At 38.6% G+C, this 18,233-nt stretch overlaps 1 protein-coding gene across 4 annotated transcripts in view; it reads left to right on the top strand.

Moving 5' to 3' along the window:
* LOC107822861 (uncharacterized) overlaps positions 1–18,233 on the top strand; it is a 30,717-nt gene that overhangs the window by 11,316 nt on the left and 1,168 nt on the right. For 2 of the 4 annotated variants that reach the window (XM_075252314.1, XM_016649436.2), the window contains 6 exons: positions 404–574; positions 1,148–1,256; positions 4,446–4,591; positions 17,059–17,337; positions 17,413–17,547; positions 17,635–17,813. In XM_075252314.1, the coding sequence (XP_075108415.1) occupies positions 404–574; positions 1,148–1,256; positions 4,446–4,591; positions 17,059–17,337; positions 17,413–17,547; positions 17,635–17,813 (1,019 nt within the window). Of the gene's footprint in view, positions 1–403; positions 575–1,147; positions 1,257–4,445; positions 4,592–17,052; positions 17,338–17,412; positions 17,548–17,634; positions 17,814–18,233 lie in introns of all 4 variants that reach the window. The other 2 variants (XM_075252313.1, XM_075252312.1) reach the window with 1 other exon arrangement.

Genomic DNA, 18,233 nt, shown 5'->3' with positions numbered 1-18,233 from the left:
TATGTCATTAAATGCTGACATAGTCCTTAAAAACTATTCCTGACCTCGGTATCTGTTTTGCTTGTTGGAAATTGCTTTTATTCTATGTATCTTCATTCCTAGCTGGAGAGAGTCTATATGCAAACTATAGCACCTCATCCATGTTGAAAGAGAATATGTCGCCTAAAATTGATACGGGGTGCCGTCACTAAGAAAATATGTCTCAATAGTTATGGATTGCTGTAAGATACGAAGGATTTCCCATGCATGATCCCAAGTATGTTTAAAGTTTAGTTTCTTTTTCATGTTGATAACATACTTTGGGTAGTGATTTAATCTATAAGTTTCTAACTTTTTGTCCAAGACCACATTCAATTGCTTCAACAGGTATCATTCGAGTTCAATATGTTTCTTGTGCTTTCAGGGCCAATTCCGTGGAAGAACTGAAATTGCACCTGACCAGAGGGAGAAGTTCTTGCAACGATTTCAGCAAGTACAGCAGCAGGGTCAGAGTAATCTTCTTGGCATACCTCCACTTAGTGGAGGAAACCTTAAGCAGTTCTCGTCCCAACAACAGAATCCACTTCTGCCACAGGTGCTGTTTTAATGTTTGTTCATGACATTTGCTTCTTTTGGTTGGTTGCATTTCTTGTTTCCCTTCATTGCATGATTTTGTTACTTTAGCATCATATTTCTTTAAATTTTTAACTCTGCCCTTTTTCACTATGCACCTCCTTTTTTGCCGATTCCCTTGTCTTCCTTGTTAACATTTTCTTTGCGAAGTATTGCTTTTAGACCCAGTGGACTTGTTATTATATGACAAAAATCTTTGAAGTTAAAAACAAAAATACTCTTACTATCAAACCCTAGTATATAGCTTCAAGGAATCATCTAGATTTCGTTCCGTAGATTCTACATCAGTTGAAAATATCAACTCTATTGCGCATTGTTTTAACACCATGTGAATTTGCTAGTTTGGTACCCTAAAAGGAGGAGATAATCCAATTAAGTAAAAAGAGAGGAAATATAGCGAGTTGGGAAGAACTTGAGATTCTGCTGCTGTCTTTGGGCTTATTGCACTTTATTACGTGTTGCATTGGTTTCCTCCATCCTCATATGCTGGTCACTTGATCTTATTATGTGCTCTTACCTTATTTTATAATTTCAGTTCAATTCTCAAAGCTCCTCTGTCTCTCCTCAACTTGGACTGGGAGTTGGAGTCCAAGCATCTAGTATTAACAGTGTTGCCTCATCTGCATCTTTGCAGCAACAGCCAGGTGTGACCCATTATTAATTTAATCAGTAGCCTTTGATATCAATAGGATCTAGGTTTGACGGTGATGGTGAATGGACATCTTTTGGCATCAATTTCTGTCATATGATTGCCTTCTGTATTTGAGTCCATTTGGGTCTTGGCTGAGTTGAAACATAATTTAATTTGTGAGGCTTGATTCATTTGGTTCACTCCTTTCCTGCCTCTTCATAAAAAACAAGTGGATTTCCCTTTTTGTTTATTTTTAATGAATTGAGATAAATCTTTTTATTTTTATTCTGGATAAGTAGAGTAATCTTCTGTCATGTATTTTTTGGTTTGTCTCATAGAATATGAAAATCATGAGGAAAGTCCATCTTTTGTACCTACTGTTCCTTTTCTCTGCCTTCCGTTTTGAAGTTCTTTATTTTGCTTTTTCATTCTTCCAATTTGATATTTGTTGTTATCTTTCCCTGCCTTCTTGATAATAAGAAACACATAGTATTAGTTAATGAAGAAACCAAGGCTAATAGTCTAGTGGTATTTGATGGTGTCTTCCACACAACAGGTGTGAGTTCGGTTCTACTAGCCCCCTTTCCCTTCCCCAATCCTCCTATGTAATAGAAAAAGGAAAAAGAGTAACCATTTTTTTTCTATTTAAACCTTTTAATTATGTTCCTTGAAAAGGGAAGTAAGCCGATGAGAGTGATCACATGTGAAGACTAGATCTACTTTGATCTTCTTTATGGTTTTTAAGTTAACTAATCTGTCGGACTTCTGTCTAGGAATCTGACAATTTATTTTTGGATTTTCATTACATTGCTAATTGCTAAGAGTGCATATATTCATGTTAGTCAATGATGTCATTACGCCTTGTCAAAACTAGAAAAACTGTCAAACTCAATGCATGGGCATATGTTTATGTTTAAAGACTATCACTCCTAATGAATAAATTGCTAAAATTTAATTTGAAGTGAATAAAATGGCTTTTAGAAAATTCTGAGAAATAAAATTTAAAAATATTAGTAGGTTATTGTGTCCCTTGTTGTTTGAGAGTATGAGTTGTTGTCTCCTTATATGGTTTTGGGCATTCCTCCCCCCATGAGCTAGCAATTTGGGTTGAGGTAGCCCAGGGCCCCTTTTCTTATCAAAAATAAATGCAGACCATCTCAGTTCTTGGTTTACCCAATGATGGTAACCCATGTTATGTTGTCCACGATCCAAATATTCAGTCCTGGGCATGCGGCAGGGTGTTAACTATTAAGTGACCCACATTGGCGGAGGAAAATATGGTCTTGTGCAATCTTCACTTCAGGTGCTGGCTTTTGGGGTTGAGTTAGGCCCAATGTCAATTTTCTTAACATAGGTGATAACAACTAAAAGTTTTGGGATGTGAAGTGTAGTGGAAAAACAATTAGCCCAATGACAGCTAGTAAAAGGAGCTCGAGGACAATTTTGGGTTTAATCTTTAATGAATGGCCAAGTGTCATGAGAATTTATTTAGGGCATTGCAGCTTTGTTGGTAGTATGGATAAATTATTAGTTTTTGGGTTTATCAGTGTATCCTCGACTCAAGTATATGTACATGAAGTACATGGAGGTGACAGAAATGAAACATCCCTGCATGAGATGCTGACTTCAACAATCATGCAGGCATTAACAGTACTTGGAGGCAAAAGTTTCCTCCACAACCTCCAATATATGTTGGTCTTAAAAATAAAATTTCTGCGAGCCTTTGATTTCAGGAACTGACAAGTCTTTTTCTTCCTTTTTTAGTTTCTTTTATGGATTTAGGTACGTGGAGGCACCTGTGACTTTTAACTGTGAATGGATTTATGAGAATTCTGTAAAATTCCTATGGGGAGGTAGTTAGAGAAATAGTTAATGCTCTAGCTAAATTTACACTTATAAGGCTAATCCTGATACATCTCCATTTACTGTGGAGCTATCGCCACTTGGTCCTGTTAACACACACTGACAAAATTGCCTTTCTCATCATCCATTCATCTCATTTGCTATATAAATTCAAGAACTGGTAATTTATTGACAAATAATAGATCTGGTAGGTCCGAGGAGAGGTAGAAGTAGGTCTGAGGAGAGGTAGAAGTAGGCCAAAGAAATATTAGGGAGAAGTGATTAGGCAGGACATGGTACTGCTCCAGCTTATCGAGGACATGACCCTTGATAGGAGGGTGTGGTGGTCAAGAATTAGGCTAGAAGGTTAGTAGGTAGTCGAGTGTTTTTCTTCTCCATACCAGTAGTATTAGTATTAGTCTTGTATTTTCTTATTCTTAGGTTTCTACCTATTATTTCTCTCGCTTCGGTTTTCTTATTATCTTGCTTTTGTTACTGCTTGTTGTTAATGCTTCTTTTTTTAATCTTTACTTGAGCTGAGGTCTATTGGAAACCGTCTCACTACCTTCTCAAAGTAGGGGTAAGGCTGCGTGCACACTACGCTCCCAAGACCCCACTTGTGGGATTATATTGGGTTTTGTTGTTGTTGTTGTTGTTGTTTGGAACTAGTAATAGGATTCAAGATGCTTTGAGCTCACTTTCTTTTGAGCAAATTGCATCATAGCAGTATGTAGACATACCTCACCTTCCAGTGTAGATCAAGTTCCAGGATTCATTAGATAAACGCTAGTTATTTTACCACGCCATTCAGATCAAGTCTTAAAATTCATAAGATAAACACAAGTTGATCTTTTACTATGGATTAGACAATGTTGTTACCTCCGTCATCACCTGTTGGGTGACAATGCCACCAACACTTGCATTGAGATTATTGATTTGCTCATCTCTGTTTCCTTTTTGCTCGTGTGGATCTTAAATCCCAGTCTCAATTTTTTGCTGCTGTTGTCTTTAACTTTTGGACTTGTCACCCTTTATCCAATTTATTTGGCTTTGCCTATTAGGAGAATAGAGTTATTGTTAGTTTAGTCTTTCAGATGAAGTACGGATGAGACTGCGAGGAGGGAGGACTAATCGTAATGGTCTTATTGTTCAGAAAATTATAGTTAGAGTTAGATTATGTATAAGAGGAGATAGCTCGACTTGTGATAATGGTCTTGTGTACCTAATGGACAGCTGAAAGAAAAGAAATTAAAAAAGAAATTATAGTGGTATTTTCTGTAGCATATTGAAGCAAAAGATTGTCCTACCATACTCTTTGATTACATGGATGCTTATGCTTTTATAAATACAATGGTTACAGATGCAGGCCACCCAAAAGTTGAAGACTTGCAGCAACAACAGACTTTGCCAGAAGATTCTTCTGCAGATTCTGCTGCAAATCCTGGGCCCGGAAAAAATCTTTTGAATGAGGATGATATGAAGGCTTCATATGGACTAGATACCCCAGTGAGTTGAATGTCATTAATTGATCTGACTTCCAATATTAATTCATTTACTTTATCTCATTAATCTTTAGTTCTAGTTTATGACATGTTGATTCTTAACTTACTGTATTTTTAATGCTGCGCCAAGTTATTTGTTATTAGTGATTTACAGTAACATATCTTAGAAGCCTATTATTCACTTTGCATGAGAGCATGTGGTTGTGTGATATATTAACTGGATACTACTCAAGTTTGATTGAAGAGCCTGAGTAAAATGTGGAGTTCTGGAGGAGGTATTTTTGGAATCACTAGGCAAAAATAGTTTAGTGCTGAATGTGTTAGAAGAACTGGTTTGGCTCCATGGGTCCATCTTTCTATTGGATGGCTTTGAAGGGATGCTTCAAGGTGTTAAGGTCATCGTTGGAGGCAAAAAGGTAGATTCAGGAGGGCTGAGTATTCTCTTAAAATTAAGCTTCTTCCGCGGGGTGGATTAGAGAATAAAAGGAGGAATATGATTGTGGATTTAGAGTAGGGACTTTAAGTGATTGATAGGAAGTTCAGGATTCTGGTCTCTCTCTCTCTCTCTCTCTCTCTCCTTCCTTTACTCCTCAAAATCTTTGGCTTGAGACTAGACAAGCAATTTGGGTATTGCTAAAGGGTATGGTTAATGACTTGAGATTAGATAATCAATAAGGATTGCTAAGATGAAGTATGTAAGGGATTTGATTCTAAGGAGGTTATTTTAAAGAGCACTGACTAAATTGACCATATTAAAAATTACATTGCTTGAGAAAAGGAGAATAACCCATGTAGTATTCAAGGCACTTGGCTAAGTTGTGGTTGAAAACGATCCTTTTAACTATAGCCCTAATCAAGAAGTAATTCAAAAGTGGTTCTTGAATAGGTGGAAGATCTTTGCTGGTCTGAGAGTCACCCCTCTCTCTCACAACCAGTTTCTATTTGAGTTTCCTTCAAGACAAGAAGCGGCGAGAATACATGCTGGTGAATGGTTTTGGAACGGGCGTCGTCTATCTCTTGAGTGGTGGTCACCGGTGGCAGGAACAACTGATTTGGGCTGCCAGAGATTAGAATACAAATGGGTCAAGGCTTTTGGTATTCCCATCCACGCGTGGTCACTTGAAAACCTTTAAGACTATTGGTGATCTTTGTGGTGGTTTCGTCGGAATTGATGAAGAGACAAAGCATCGTAGTCACTATTTCTGGGCGAGAATGTGTTAATGCTAGCAGGAACAAATGCCCAGATAAAATGGAGCTTGATGTAGAGGATTGGAGGTTTGAGATCTCGATTTTAAAGGAGGTTGCTGCAACCCCTAAGCCAATTCCAACTCGAGTCCAGTTACAGGGGAGAAGTGCCGAAGATGCAGGGGAGAAGAGATCGGGGAACATCTCGGGGATTGTAGCAGAAGGGAAAGTACCATCGTACCACGTGGGGGGTCAGGTGGTAGAGGATAACTTTAATTCAAATTTATCTGGCCCCACTCTAAGTTATATGGACACTAGGGCTGATAAAAAATATCCTCTGACCCGGCCCAGTCAAGCAAGTTGCTCAGGAGTTAAAAGTTCATTATATTTGGGCCCAATAGAAACTCAGCCCTATTATTTTAGAGCCCCAAGCAAAGGGCAAATCAAAGAAGGCCCAAGCCGTATGGAGAGCAAAAGACCCTCACCCCCAAACTCATAATAACAACTCTCCAAATATCATCGAAACTCTGCCAACAGACCACTCACATAAGACACATCCATGGAACTAGGGCAGAGTCGTCTTCGCGTGCAATCATCAACGACACTGAAGTTGATGACGAAGCAGATGATGAAGCAGAAACTTTTGTAAACAATCTCATCCGCCTTTCAACTCGTCTAAATTGGTCAGATGCTGCCTCAACAACTCTTGTTTGCTCAGACACTGATTCCTGCAGTGAGCCACTCTACCTCCCCTGGCATGAGGAAAATCTCCTGCAATCACAAGGAATTTAACATCCCAACACAATAGATACTTCCATATGGACAAAATTGGTTATGGGTAAAGCATGCAAAGCTTTTGGGATCAATGCAGTTGGGTTTGAACATGAACTCCTGGATTTAATCTTGAGGATGGATCAGAACCGACAAGCTCAAATTCAGAAAAGAGGGTCACTTGCCACAGAGAATAAAAAGGGGAAATTGAGGTGCAAAATTTAATTAACGGGATTAACTGTGATGGGTGTAGTAGTAAAAGGGGCAGGCATTGCAAGATTGTATCAAGATGAAAGATAAAATCCTAAGTTGGAACATACAGGGTCTTAATGATAGGAGAAAGAGAAGCACTTTAGCATCACTAGTTCGAAAATGGAGGGCAGATATACTGTGTCTACAGGAAACCAAAATGAAAAATATTCCAACTAGACTAGTTTCATTCATCATATTTGGGGGAACACGTGGGCTGAATGGGTAGAGTTAAAAGCTTGTGGTACCAGAGGTGGCATTATCATCCTATGGGATAAACGATTGTGGAAATGCATTGACTCTCATCAAGGCAACTACAATTACTTGTATGCTTGAAAGCGTGCAAGAGGATTTTAGGCGGTCTTTTACCGGAGTGTGGTCCACATACCAACTCTGAGAGGGAAGATTTATGGCTGGAATTGGGTGCCAATAAAGGGGCATCTGGGAGGACAAATGGGTGATTGGAAGGGACTTTAATGTATGTAGATATGAGAATGAAAGACTTAACTGTTCCAGATCCACAGCTATGAGGAACTGTACAAAAACTATTTTGGATCTTCAATTAATTGATCTACCTCTGTATGGGGCACAATACACCTGGACAAGGGGAGAAGACATTCTACAGGCATCCGGGATAGACAGATTTCTTGTTTCTATAGAGTAGGAAGAGAGCTTCAAAGCAATCAAGCAACTGGCTCTTCCAAGACCAATATCAGACCATAGACCATTGTTGTTGGAGTGTGGAGAATGGGATTCTACACACTCCTATTTCAAGTTTGAAAACATGTGGTTACAACAAGAAGGGTTCATAGACATGTTGAAAGGGTGGTGGCAGAGTTACATGATAGGGGGTAGTCCTGATTTCATACTCTCTCAGAAAATGAGGAATCTGAAAAAGGACATCTCCAACTAGAACAAGGAAATCTTTGGTAAGCTGGAATTTTGGAATTTAGGAGAAACAGAGCACTGGAAAAACTTGCTACATTAGAACACATCACAGAAAATAGAATCCCAATACAATCTGAAAAGCAGAAGATCTGGAGTTTAAAAGTGGAGCTCGAGGAACTAGCCAAAGCTGAAGAAACATCTTGGAGACAAAAATCAAGATGTCAATGGTTAAAAGAGGGTGACAGGAACACAAAGTACTTCCAATCAATTTCCAACTCTCACAGAAGATTCAACAATATCGACAAGCTCCAGGTGGATGATGAATTAATAGAAGACAAGGCAAAAATCAAAGAAGAGATTCTGAGTTTTTAACAGAACTTGTTCACAGAGGATGAGGGACCAACAACCAACTTTGAGGCAGTGTTGTCCAAAGCGAAAAGCTCTAAAAAGCGCTCCAGGTCGATTAGGGCTTTAAGCGCAAAGCGCAGTTAAAGTTTGAGCTTTTGTAAAAAAAGGCGCTACTAAGGGAAAAAATAAAAATATATATGTACTTTAAGAAAAAAGAAACAAATTCACTCCTAATGTTTTCTTCATCAACTAATACCCTTATTTGCAAATTTCATCCAATCAACTTCATGATTCAATCTCTCACTTTTGGCTTGATTTGACTTCCATTACAATTATTTCAAATGAAGCTTGCTTTCTTAAGGTCAAGGATTTTGTTTCAGAAATATCAATCGTGTGACCAGGATTTGGAAGAACATGGCCGCGACTTTATTTTCATTTTAAATTTTTTGATGAAGTAAGGTATTTCATTAGAAAGGCATCAAGTAGATGCAATAGTTATAGAATTAGAAGACAAAAATACAGAAATACAAAAGTTTGTAAGCCCCTTTAAGGTGTGCTAAACTATAACCAAGGAGCTAACAAAGTCCAAAAGGTGATTAATGTTAATTACAAGGGTTAACTTGACCCATCTAAAAAGGGTGAGCAAACAATTAGCTTTAAGAGTGTGATTTGAAGTTGAGATTCCATCAAAGCATCTTTGGTTCCTTTCATTCCACAAACTCCAAAAAATAACTGCAAGAATCATTAACCAGATCTCCTTGATGGCCTTATCAACTTCCCAAAGACTCCAGCTTGTGTATGCCTCTCTAATATACAATGGCATGACCCAGTTCAAGCCGAAAAGACAAAAAAACATGTTCCACGGATCAGCGGCAACTGGGCAATGCAAGAGCAAGTGACTGACATTCTCTGAGCTTTCCTTACACATGTAGCATCTGTTGACTAGTTGAAAGCCTTTCTATTGAGATTATCCAGTGTTAAGCAGGCTTCATATAGAGCTATCCAGCTGAAACAAATAACCTTGGTGGGTAGTTTGGTCTTCCATATTAGTCTCCATGGCCAAGGGTATGAGTCAAATACCTGGTTTTGAGTACAGATGTGCTTATGGCATTCTTTCACTGTAAAGATGCCCTTGTTCCCCCACTTCATAGTGTCAAGTAGATTCTCATCGATGGTGAAGACCTCCACTCTGGCTAACATGTCCATCAAGCTGTCCATTTCCCAATCTTGTATAGATCTTCTGAGGGGCACATCCCAAATATTGCCGGTTCAACTGGGCAATGGAGGAATCCTTATCAAGGGCAATCTGGAAAATGGCAATTTTAGTGCTCCAATTATCTCTCTTCCCATGCTTGGCGTTGATTACCTCCTTCCAGAGGCTTGAATCACTTGTGCCATATCTCCATAACCATTTCATTAGCAAGCTTTTGTTGTGGATGGTAAGTTTATGATACCCAGACCTCTTTTGTATTTTGGTTGCATGACCTTGTTCCACTTTCCACTTTATCAAGTGGAACTTATGGGAGCTGCTGTTCCCCTCCCATAAGAAATTCCTCCTGATCTTGTCTAGTTGATTTAGCACCTTTTTGGGAATGGGGAACAAAGACATGTGATATGTAGGAATACTATTTTAAATTATGTTGTTGATTAGACAATCTCTCACAGTTATCTACAGCTATATGTGCTTTTAAATTGGTGGATGAAGCTTATGGGTTCCCCAAAATAGATTTTAGGAATCCTATGATTTGAATTTTAGGACAGTTAGAAGATGAGCCTTTGTGATATTTGGGAGGAAGTGGATGAGAAGGCATACTTCCTGCACGAACTTTAACTTGGTTGGAGTCAGAAAGAGCGCCTTATTTCTACAAGTGCTTATAAGTTGGTGAAAGAAACTTGTGGGTTCCCCAAATTGGATTTTAGGCCTATGATTAAGACTGGTTTGGATTTTTGGACCGTGATAAGTAGAAAACGTTTTGTGATTGTTGGAGGAAATGGGTGAGAAGGCATACTTGCAAGACTAACTTCACATTGGTTGGAGTGATTTTTTGGTTGAAGTGTTTTTTTTGAGATGGTAACATTTGTATATATTAAAGACAACGCATAGATTGTACCGAAACCATATTTACAATAGAACAAAAAATAGAAGAAAACTGTTCAATAATCCTAGCAAGAGCCTAGAATATCTATGATTGAGACAGTATCATCTGTATAAACCTTTTTACACCAAAAACAAAACAACCTGATACAATTCAATTTAATCTTTTGTACTGTATTGTTGTTCTCAAAACATCTAGAATTCCTTTCATTCCAGATTGACCACCATATACAAGTTGGCATAATCCTCCATCTATCTCTTTCCAGCTTTATCCCAGCTAAAAAGAACTTCAGTAATCTTGCTGTGCGACAAGACCAACTTCACATTGGTTGGAGTGATTTTTTGGTTGAAATGTTTTTTTTTGAGATGGTAACATTTGTATATATTAAAAACAGCACATAGGTTGTACTGAAACCATATTTACAATAGAACAAAAAATAAAAGAAAACTGTTCAATAATCCTAACAAGAGCCTAGAATATCTATGATTGAGACAGTATCATCTGTATAAACCCTTTTACACCAAAAACAAAACAACTTGATACAATTCAGTTTAATCTTTTGTACTGTATTGTTGTTCTCAAAACATCTAGAATTCCTTTCATTCCAGATTGACCACCATATACAAGTTGGGATAAACTGTTGTTCTCTGCCCCTTGCTCCACTTCCAGCTTTATCCCAGCTAAAAAGAACTTCAGTAATCTTGCTGTGCGACAAGTGAGGCTTGCTCAGTTGGTAAAACACCCCCACCCACAACCGTTAGGTCCTGGGTTCGAGTCACGCTGGAGGGGAAGTGTGGAAACACTATAGATCCTCCTAAATTGGGAGGAATTTTAAAAAAAAAAATCTTATAGATTAATAAAAATCTTCCATAGCTGGTCTGTTATTATATAATGTAGAAATAGATGGTTAATTGTCTCAGCTTCTTCTTCACAAAGAAAACATCTTGAACATAGAGGGATCCCTCTCCTAATGAGATTGTCACGGGTCAATACAGCCTCTTTTGCTAGTAGCCAAGTGAAACATGCTATCTTGTACGGGATCTTGACTTTCCAAATATGCTTCCATGGCCAATTGGCTATCTGGTGATTGGGTTAGTTCAAGGTCTTATATGCTGCGTTCACCTTGTAGATGCCCCTATTGTGTCCCCTGCCACCATAAATAGTCTACTCCATTCTGTATGCCTTTGAACTCTTCTAGCTTCTTATAGAATTGAATCAACCTGGTCATCTCCCAGTCATTCAAGCCTCTTATGAATATTAGATCCCAACAGTGAGATGACTATGTTTCAGCTACTGTCTTCTGTCTTCTGATGATTAAGAACCAATCAATGTATATCAAGGAGGAGTTCCATTAAACAACCATCTCCTAGCCAATTATCTTTCCAAAAGGAAGTTTTTTCCCCATTCTGCAACTTAATAGATGAATTACTCTTCAATACTGGCCAAAGGTTCCTTATGGATCTCCAAAGGCTGACTCTATATTTAGTGTTCACTTCCTTTGACATCCACTTTCCTTCCTCGTCATATTTAGCTTTGATCACACTTCCTCGTCATATTTAACTTTGATCACACTTCCCCAATATGTTGGAGGCTCTTGGAAATGCCTCCATAGCCATTTCATCTTGAGAGCCTTGTTTTGTATCTTTAGATTTCTAATGCCTAAGCCACCATGATTTTTACCAACAATAAGAGATTTCCATTTGATCAAATTTATGACCCTTTTTTCTTTTTCTCCTTGCCACAAGAAATTCCTTTTGAGTTTGTCAAAGTCTCTGAATAACCGCGACAGGAATGGGAAAGAGAGACATCATATAAGTTGGGAATGCATCTAAGACTGAATTTATAAGGGCGAGTCTACCCCCAAGGGACAAATATTGAGATTTTCACTTGGACATTTCTTTTCACATTTTTCGATCACATTGTTCCATATCTCCTTGGATCTGGATTTTGCACCCAAAGGCATTCCCAAATAGATAGTAGGCAGGGACCCACTTCTCCCAAGATCAATGTCAATTGCTCCATGTCAGGTACTTCATTGATAGGATATAGAAAGCTCTTTCTCCCGTTGATATGCAGTCTAGACATGCCTTCAAATAGAACAGAATGACTCTCAGAGACCTCAACTGTGTTTCTGCAGCATCACAAAAAATTGTGGTATCATCAGCATACTGCAGATGTGTTACTTCCAAGCTGATGTTTTCATTTCTGGCAACCTCGAACCCCTTAATCAACCCATTTACTTTTGCTGACTTTGACCATGTTATTCAAACCTTCCATAGCTAAGATTAGTGTTTTGAATAGCGTGAGGTGACATATAGCGACGAGGGCCCGCTTCACTGAGGCGAGAAGCGAAGCGCTCGCCTTTTTGATGTGAAGCGACAATTTATACAAAAAAAATAAAATATTAAATTTGCATATATATATATATATATATATATATATATATATATATATATATATATACACGCTCCCTCCGTTCCAATTTATGTGAATCTGTTTGACTGGGCACGAAGTTTAAGAAAAATGAAGACTTTTGGAATTTGTGGTCCTATACAAGTCAAAAAGGGGCCCAAAGTATTTGTGGTTATAAAACCTTCTCATTAAGAGTAGAATTGCAAGTTTAAGCTAGATTGTTTCCAAATTTAGAAAGGGGCTATTCTTTTTGGAACAGACCAAAAAGGAAATAGGTTCACATAAACTGGAACGAAGGGAGTATATATATTAATAAATATATCAATTCAAAACTTAAATAGGTTCACATAAACTGGAACGAAGGAAGTATATATATTAATAAATATATCAATTCAAAACTTAGGTTTGAAGAAGCTCTCTGCCTCTGCTCGTGAAGGAATTGAAAAACAGAGCAAAGAAGAAAAGAAGAAAAAGGAGGGAGGGAGGGAGGAGGGAGGAAAAGGAAGGAAGGAAGGAAAAAGCTCTTTGCTGCTCAATCAAAAACAACAGAGCAAAAAAGAAAAAGAAGAAGAAAGGAGAAGAAGAAAGAAGATGAAGAGAAGCATACTTGATGAAGAAGCTTGAAGAAGAAAGAAGAATCGCTGATGTGACTGGGTCGACTTGAAGGAGAAAGAAGAAGAAATCGCTGAAGCCCTAAATTTTTTCTTTTAATTGCTGGTTTGTTGCTTTTTTCTTATTTTTTTTTCTTTTTTTTTTCTTTCAAAAAGCGACGCTACAGGGCGCCTCTCGCTACACAGGCAGAGGCACTCGCCTTTTTGAAATCGTCACACAACAGAGGCTAATAGCGCCTGCGGCTCGCATTGCATCGCCTCACGCTATTTACAACCCTGGCTAAGATGAAAAGAAAGGAGAAAACCTTCAGGTGATCCATTTATGAGAATGGAAAATTTGACAGTAGAAATGCAATGTTCTATCCATTTGCATTTTCCCCAAAGCCCATTCTTGCTAAAATCCTCAGCAAGAACTTCCCGTTGACATGGTCATACGCCTTTTCAATATCCAATTTACAAAGAATTCCTGGAAACTTTTTGTTTAATTCTAGTGTCCACAGCTTCATTAGCGATTAAAGCAGCATCCATTATCTGTTTTCCTTTGATAAAAGCCATCTGTTGAGAATCCACCGACTTATCTATCACCCTTTTGAGTCGTTCTGTTAGAACTTTTGAGAATAGTTTGTATACACTGCCTATTAAGCTTATAGGCCTAAAGTCTCTCAGCTCCTTCGCTCCTGCTTTCTTAGGAATCAAGGCTATATAAGTTGCATTGAAATTTTTCTCAAAAATTCCATGTGACGGGAAATTATAGAAAGCTTCCATAATGTCATGCTTCACCACAACCCAACATTTGATAAAGAATCCCATTGTATAACCATCAGGACCAGGGGCTTTGTCCATGGCACACATCTTCAGGCAGCCAAGTACCTCTGGTTTATCAAAATTTCCTTGCAACGACTCCTTCTCGTCTTCAGTTATAGCTGGGCAATTGACAACATTACTAGCAGGCGTCCGTGAAAACATAGAATATCAGCATTCCAGTTTGACAGTAGACTCTTCACTAATTTTCTTTTTTTCCCTGTCATTTAAACCCCTTGCATTCCATGAGATTAGCTTCAACTTCATAATTCAGTCAATACACCATTTTTTCCCCTGTTCCTTGTGCCATCACTCTTGAATTTAACATCAAAAAAAGTTAGCCACTTCAATTCTTGAATACCTTTGTATCTACACCTCTTAATAGTCACCTTCTGCCTCCATTCTTCTAGCCTTTCTACAGCTGTCGATTTGCATTAACAGTTCAAGAGCTTCTTCTTCATGACCCTGGAAATCAACCCCAAACATTTTCCCCAATTTTATCAAATTTTGATGAACACAGTGTCGCATCCATCTCCTTTTCAAGTAGAAGATTCTGTTATTGTATAGGTTCAACATCCTCCACTACCCATTCGTCAATATATAAACCTTCTTGGTGAGTGGTCATGGCCTGGTTCGTCTCAATTCCACTGTTAGCGCCACCAGAATATTCCTCGATCTTGATTATTGCCATGGAGTTTATGTTTTTCTCTGCTTGCATGTATTCATCTTCACCATCAGTTTCAGTTGGCCATTTCACAGGTTCTGAAGTTGTAGTATTTTTCGTTTCTTCCTTTTCTGCCTCTAATGAATCGGAGTGATTTATTGTGCATCTCTGTTGTTCCACTTCAGATGCAGCCTTTAAGTCTTCAAAGAAAGGATCAAGTCTTCTTCATTGGGCTTCTTTTATAAGTCATTAAAAATGACCCGGGCTGCATAATCTGGCCCATAAGTGGTATTCACAGAATCTGAATCATTGGGCCCTATAGAGTGGCCCAAACTTGTGCTTAAATCTTCTGAAACCCTCGTCTCCTTTGCACGTGCCTTGCCCCTTTTTTTGTAAAATTGTGACAGCTGGCTCTTCACTTGAGTATCTCATGTGATCCTTGCCTATATCACGTGAAATTGCAGGGCTGAATTGAACCATCTCTTTCACGTAGGTTGTTTTAGCCCATCGGTCCTTTGACAGATTCGGGCCTCCGGATTCTTCGGCAATCTCCTTCAGCTCCGACGATCCCAGTTCAAATCGAGTCTTCCTCTCCACCCAAATTGGAATAAAGAACTTGATGCCATCTCTCTCAATAACAACCTCGCTAGGGCAGCACCGACCATCTCCTGGTATCTGGATCCTAGCCCACTTGAGGTGGTTCTTTAGGTCTGTCTCTTCCTCTGCAGAAATCCGTCCGCCGCATAAGTTTCCGATTTTACTGAATATCTTACGCGACCATAGATGTAGTGGGATCCCAAAGCTCTAATCCAAGTGGTTTCATCAGAATGGGAATTAGAGATACAACTTGCAATAGGGTTCCACCAATCGAGATGCATCTTAAAGTTCTTCCATCTCCATTCTTTTTGAAGAATCTGTTCTGCCATACTCCTATTTGGAAATTCAAATAGAACCATGTTTCCGGCCATCTCGTACATGTTCACCCCAAAAGCAGCTTTCCAGGTAGCAGAGGTCCATCTCCTGTTGTCTGATAAGGATGGTCTCTCTGTTACTTCTTCCCCAAAATACCCTGTTATGCATCTTTTGAGTAAACCAGTATCCTTCATTCCAGATGGCTCCATGACAATGATATCCCCTTTGTTAGCGGTGATAGCAACTTCTCGAAGAGTATTAGATTGCTACTTACTTTCTCGTACTGCTTTAGCAAACATATTGTCCTCTTTAAAGGTTCTGGAAGGTTCTGCATTGCTCAGTTGAGGGGAGCATTTAATGAACCTTTCTATCTTTAAAGCTATATCTTTCCACCCCGCATTCAATGCTAGCTCAGGAATTATAATAACTGATCTATCATTGCCCAACAGTGAGAATACTCATATATCTTCCATAATTATTGAACTTTCTGGTGCAGAAGTATTCTGTTCGCTGCTCCTTGGTTTTCCATCTCCTAACCAAATTTCGTTGATCTTTCGTAGCCTCTTTGAGAATACTGCAAATCCATTCCATAATCTTTTTGCTCATTGTTGACCTTCTCATCATGTGACGACTTCTTTCTACCCAATCATACCATATATCTGTGCTGGAAGTCCATCTGGTGATGTCAAACGATTTGAAGCCTGCGTTCAAATAAATTCTGTTTTCTTCCATGAGAATGAGACTGCAGAAAAGATCTTACAAAAGAAAAATAACAATAATAATAATAATACTATAAACAGTAATCACAGTGGGTGAAAACTGAGCTCCAAAACACTAAATAGATTCCGATGGAAGGACACCGGAAGTGGTTGCTCTACAGTCCTAGGAAGTCGGAAAGAGAGACCTCGGGGAAAGTGCCTGAGCAATTTTTAAGAATTGCCGTATTTTGGTTGAAGTGTTTTTGTGAGCCTTAAAAACCTTAGTGTGAAATTTGCCTTCCTAAATATGACTTTGTTTAAATTCCTACTGCTATGGCTATGGCAAGCTTGAACTTTTTTTGAGTTACTTATTGAACAGGGGGTGGTGAGGTTTGCAAGACCATTGTCTGGTGGCAACTTCTGATTGGGCCCATAGATGAGCGTTATCAGGCTTTTGGTGACTTGTCCTCAAAATTGTTTTGTCTATTATTCGAAATGGCGTTGGTACCTTTAACTTAATTCCCTTACCATTTATTCGTACCTGCAAACAGCATTTCTGGAATGTTTAGGTTTCTAAGTTGGTACTAGGATTACTGATGAAGTTTGTTGGAGTTCTTGTCCAAAGTAGTTCGTTATTTCTCCTTTTCCTTTTAATTCTTTTTTCACGTTACCTGCTAAGACCTTAATTACTCTTTAATTTGAATAATATCAATACGATGTACCCATTTTCATAATTTCTTCTTGTTTATTTATACAATTTTTACTTTTTTTTTTCTATCTTTCTAAAGGTCAAATTAGTAGTCTGTTAGTCACTTATAACACATTCTTAGATGCAGGGAGGAGTCAATGGCTCTATTGCTGAACCATCCCCAAGACCAAGGGATATAGATTTATCTCCTGGGCAACCTTTGCAATCCAGTCAGCCATCTGGAAGTCTTGGTGTTATTGGTCGAAGAAGTGTTGCTGACCTTGGAACAATTGGTGATAACCTGAGTGCATCCACTGCAAATTCTGGAGGAATGCATGACCAATTATACAACTTGCAGATGCTTGAATCTGCTTTTTACAAACTTCCTCAACCCAAAGATTCTGAACGTGCAAAGAGCTATACGCCGGTAAGCTTATTACTTCATCCCCTGTGCTACTTGGAAAAGAAACTACTATGAACTTATCTTTTGCTGTTGCTACAGAGACACCCTGCAGTTACCCCTCCAAGCTATCCCCAAGTACAGGCTCCCATTGTCAACAATCCTGCCTTCTGGGAAAGACTTGGAGCTGATAACTATGGCACTGACACTCTGTTCTTTGCATTTTACTACCAACAGGTGCACTGCAATTTCTGTTGGTTCTAATGCCCTTAGTCAATCTTAGAGATCATATTTATCCTTGTTCTTTTATAACCCTCTTTGCAGAATACTTATCAGCAGTATCTGGCTGCTAAGGAATTGAAGAAACAGTCTTGGAGGTATCACAGAAAATATAACACATGGTTTCAGCGGCATGAGGAGCCTACTGTTGCGACTGATGACTTTGAACAGGGGACATATGTGTACTTTGATTTCCACATTGCCAATGATGAGCAACATGGATGGTACGCTACCAGATTATACTTTCTTCAATTTTGCATACTGCATTTCAAAATGTTTTCTTTTGATATTTGAGTGGCTGACTCCACCCAATTCCAGAAAGATATTTGGTGACCGACTTTCATGGGAATTGTAAATAACAAGCCCATTCTACCGACTACATTTGGTTTGGTAGTTTGGACGAATGTAAGATGTTAAATTATTCGTTTGGTATATTTAAGGAATGAAATAGAGGTAAGGAAGCTTTAATATAAAGAACATACTATCTTTTGCTCACTTGATACTTGAAAGGGAATAGATGGAACCTAGGAGCCTTTCAAGCATGGATGCGATGTGCAATCTTATTAAGAATGTGCTCTTGTATTCCACCCATTTCCCAAACCTGATACTTAGTTCCCTGCCTATAGCTGATCTTCATTTTCTTT

The sequence above is a fragment of the Nicotiana tabacum genome, chromosome 4 (assembly GCF_000715075.1).
Source record: "Nicotiana tabacum cultivar K326 chromosome 4, ASM71507v2, whole genome shotgun sequence".
Taxonomy (NCBI): Eukaryota; Viridiplantae; Streptophyta; class Magnoliopsida; order Solanales; family Solanaceae; genus Nicotiana; species Nicotiana tabacum.
This window is presented reverse-complemented; position numbering and strand designations above follow the sequence as displayed.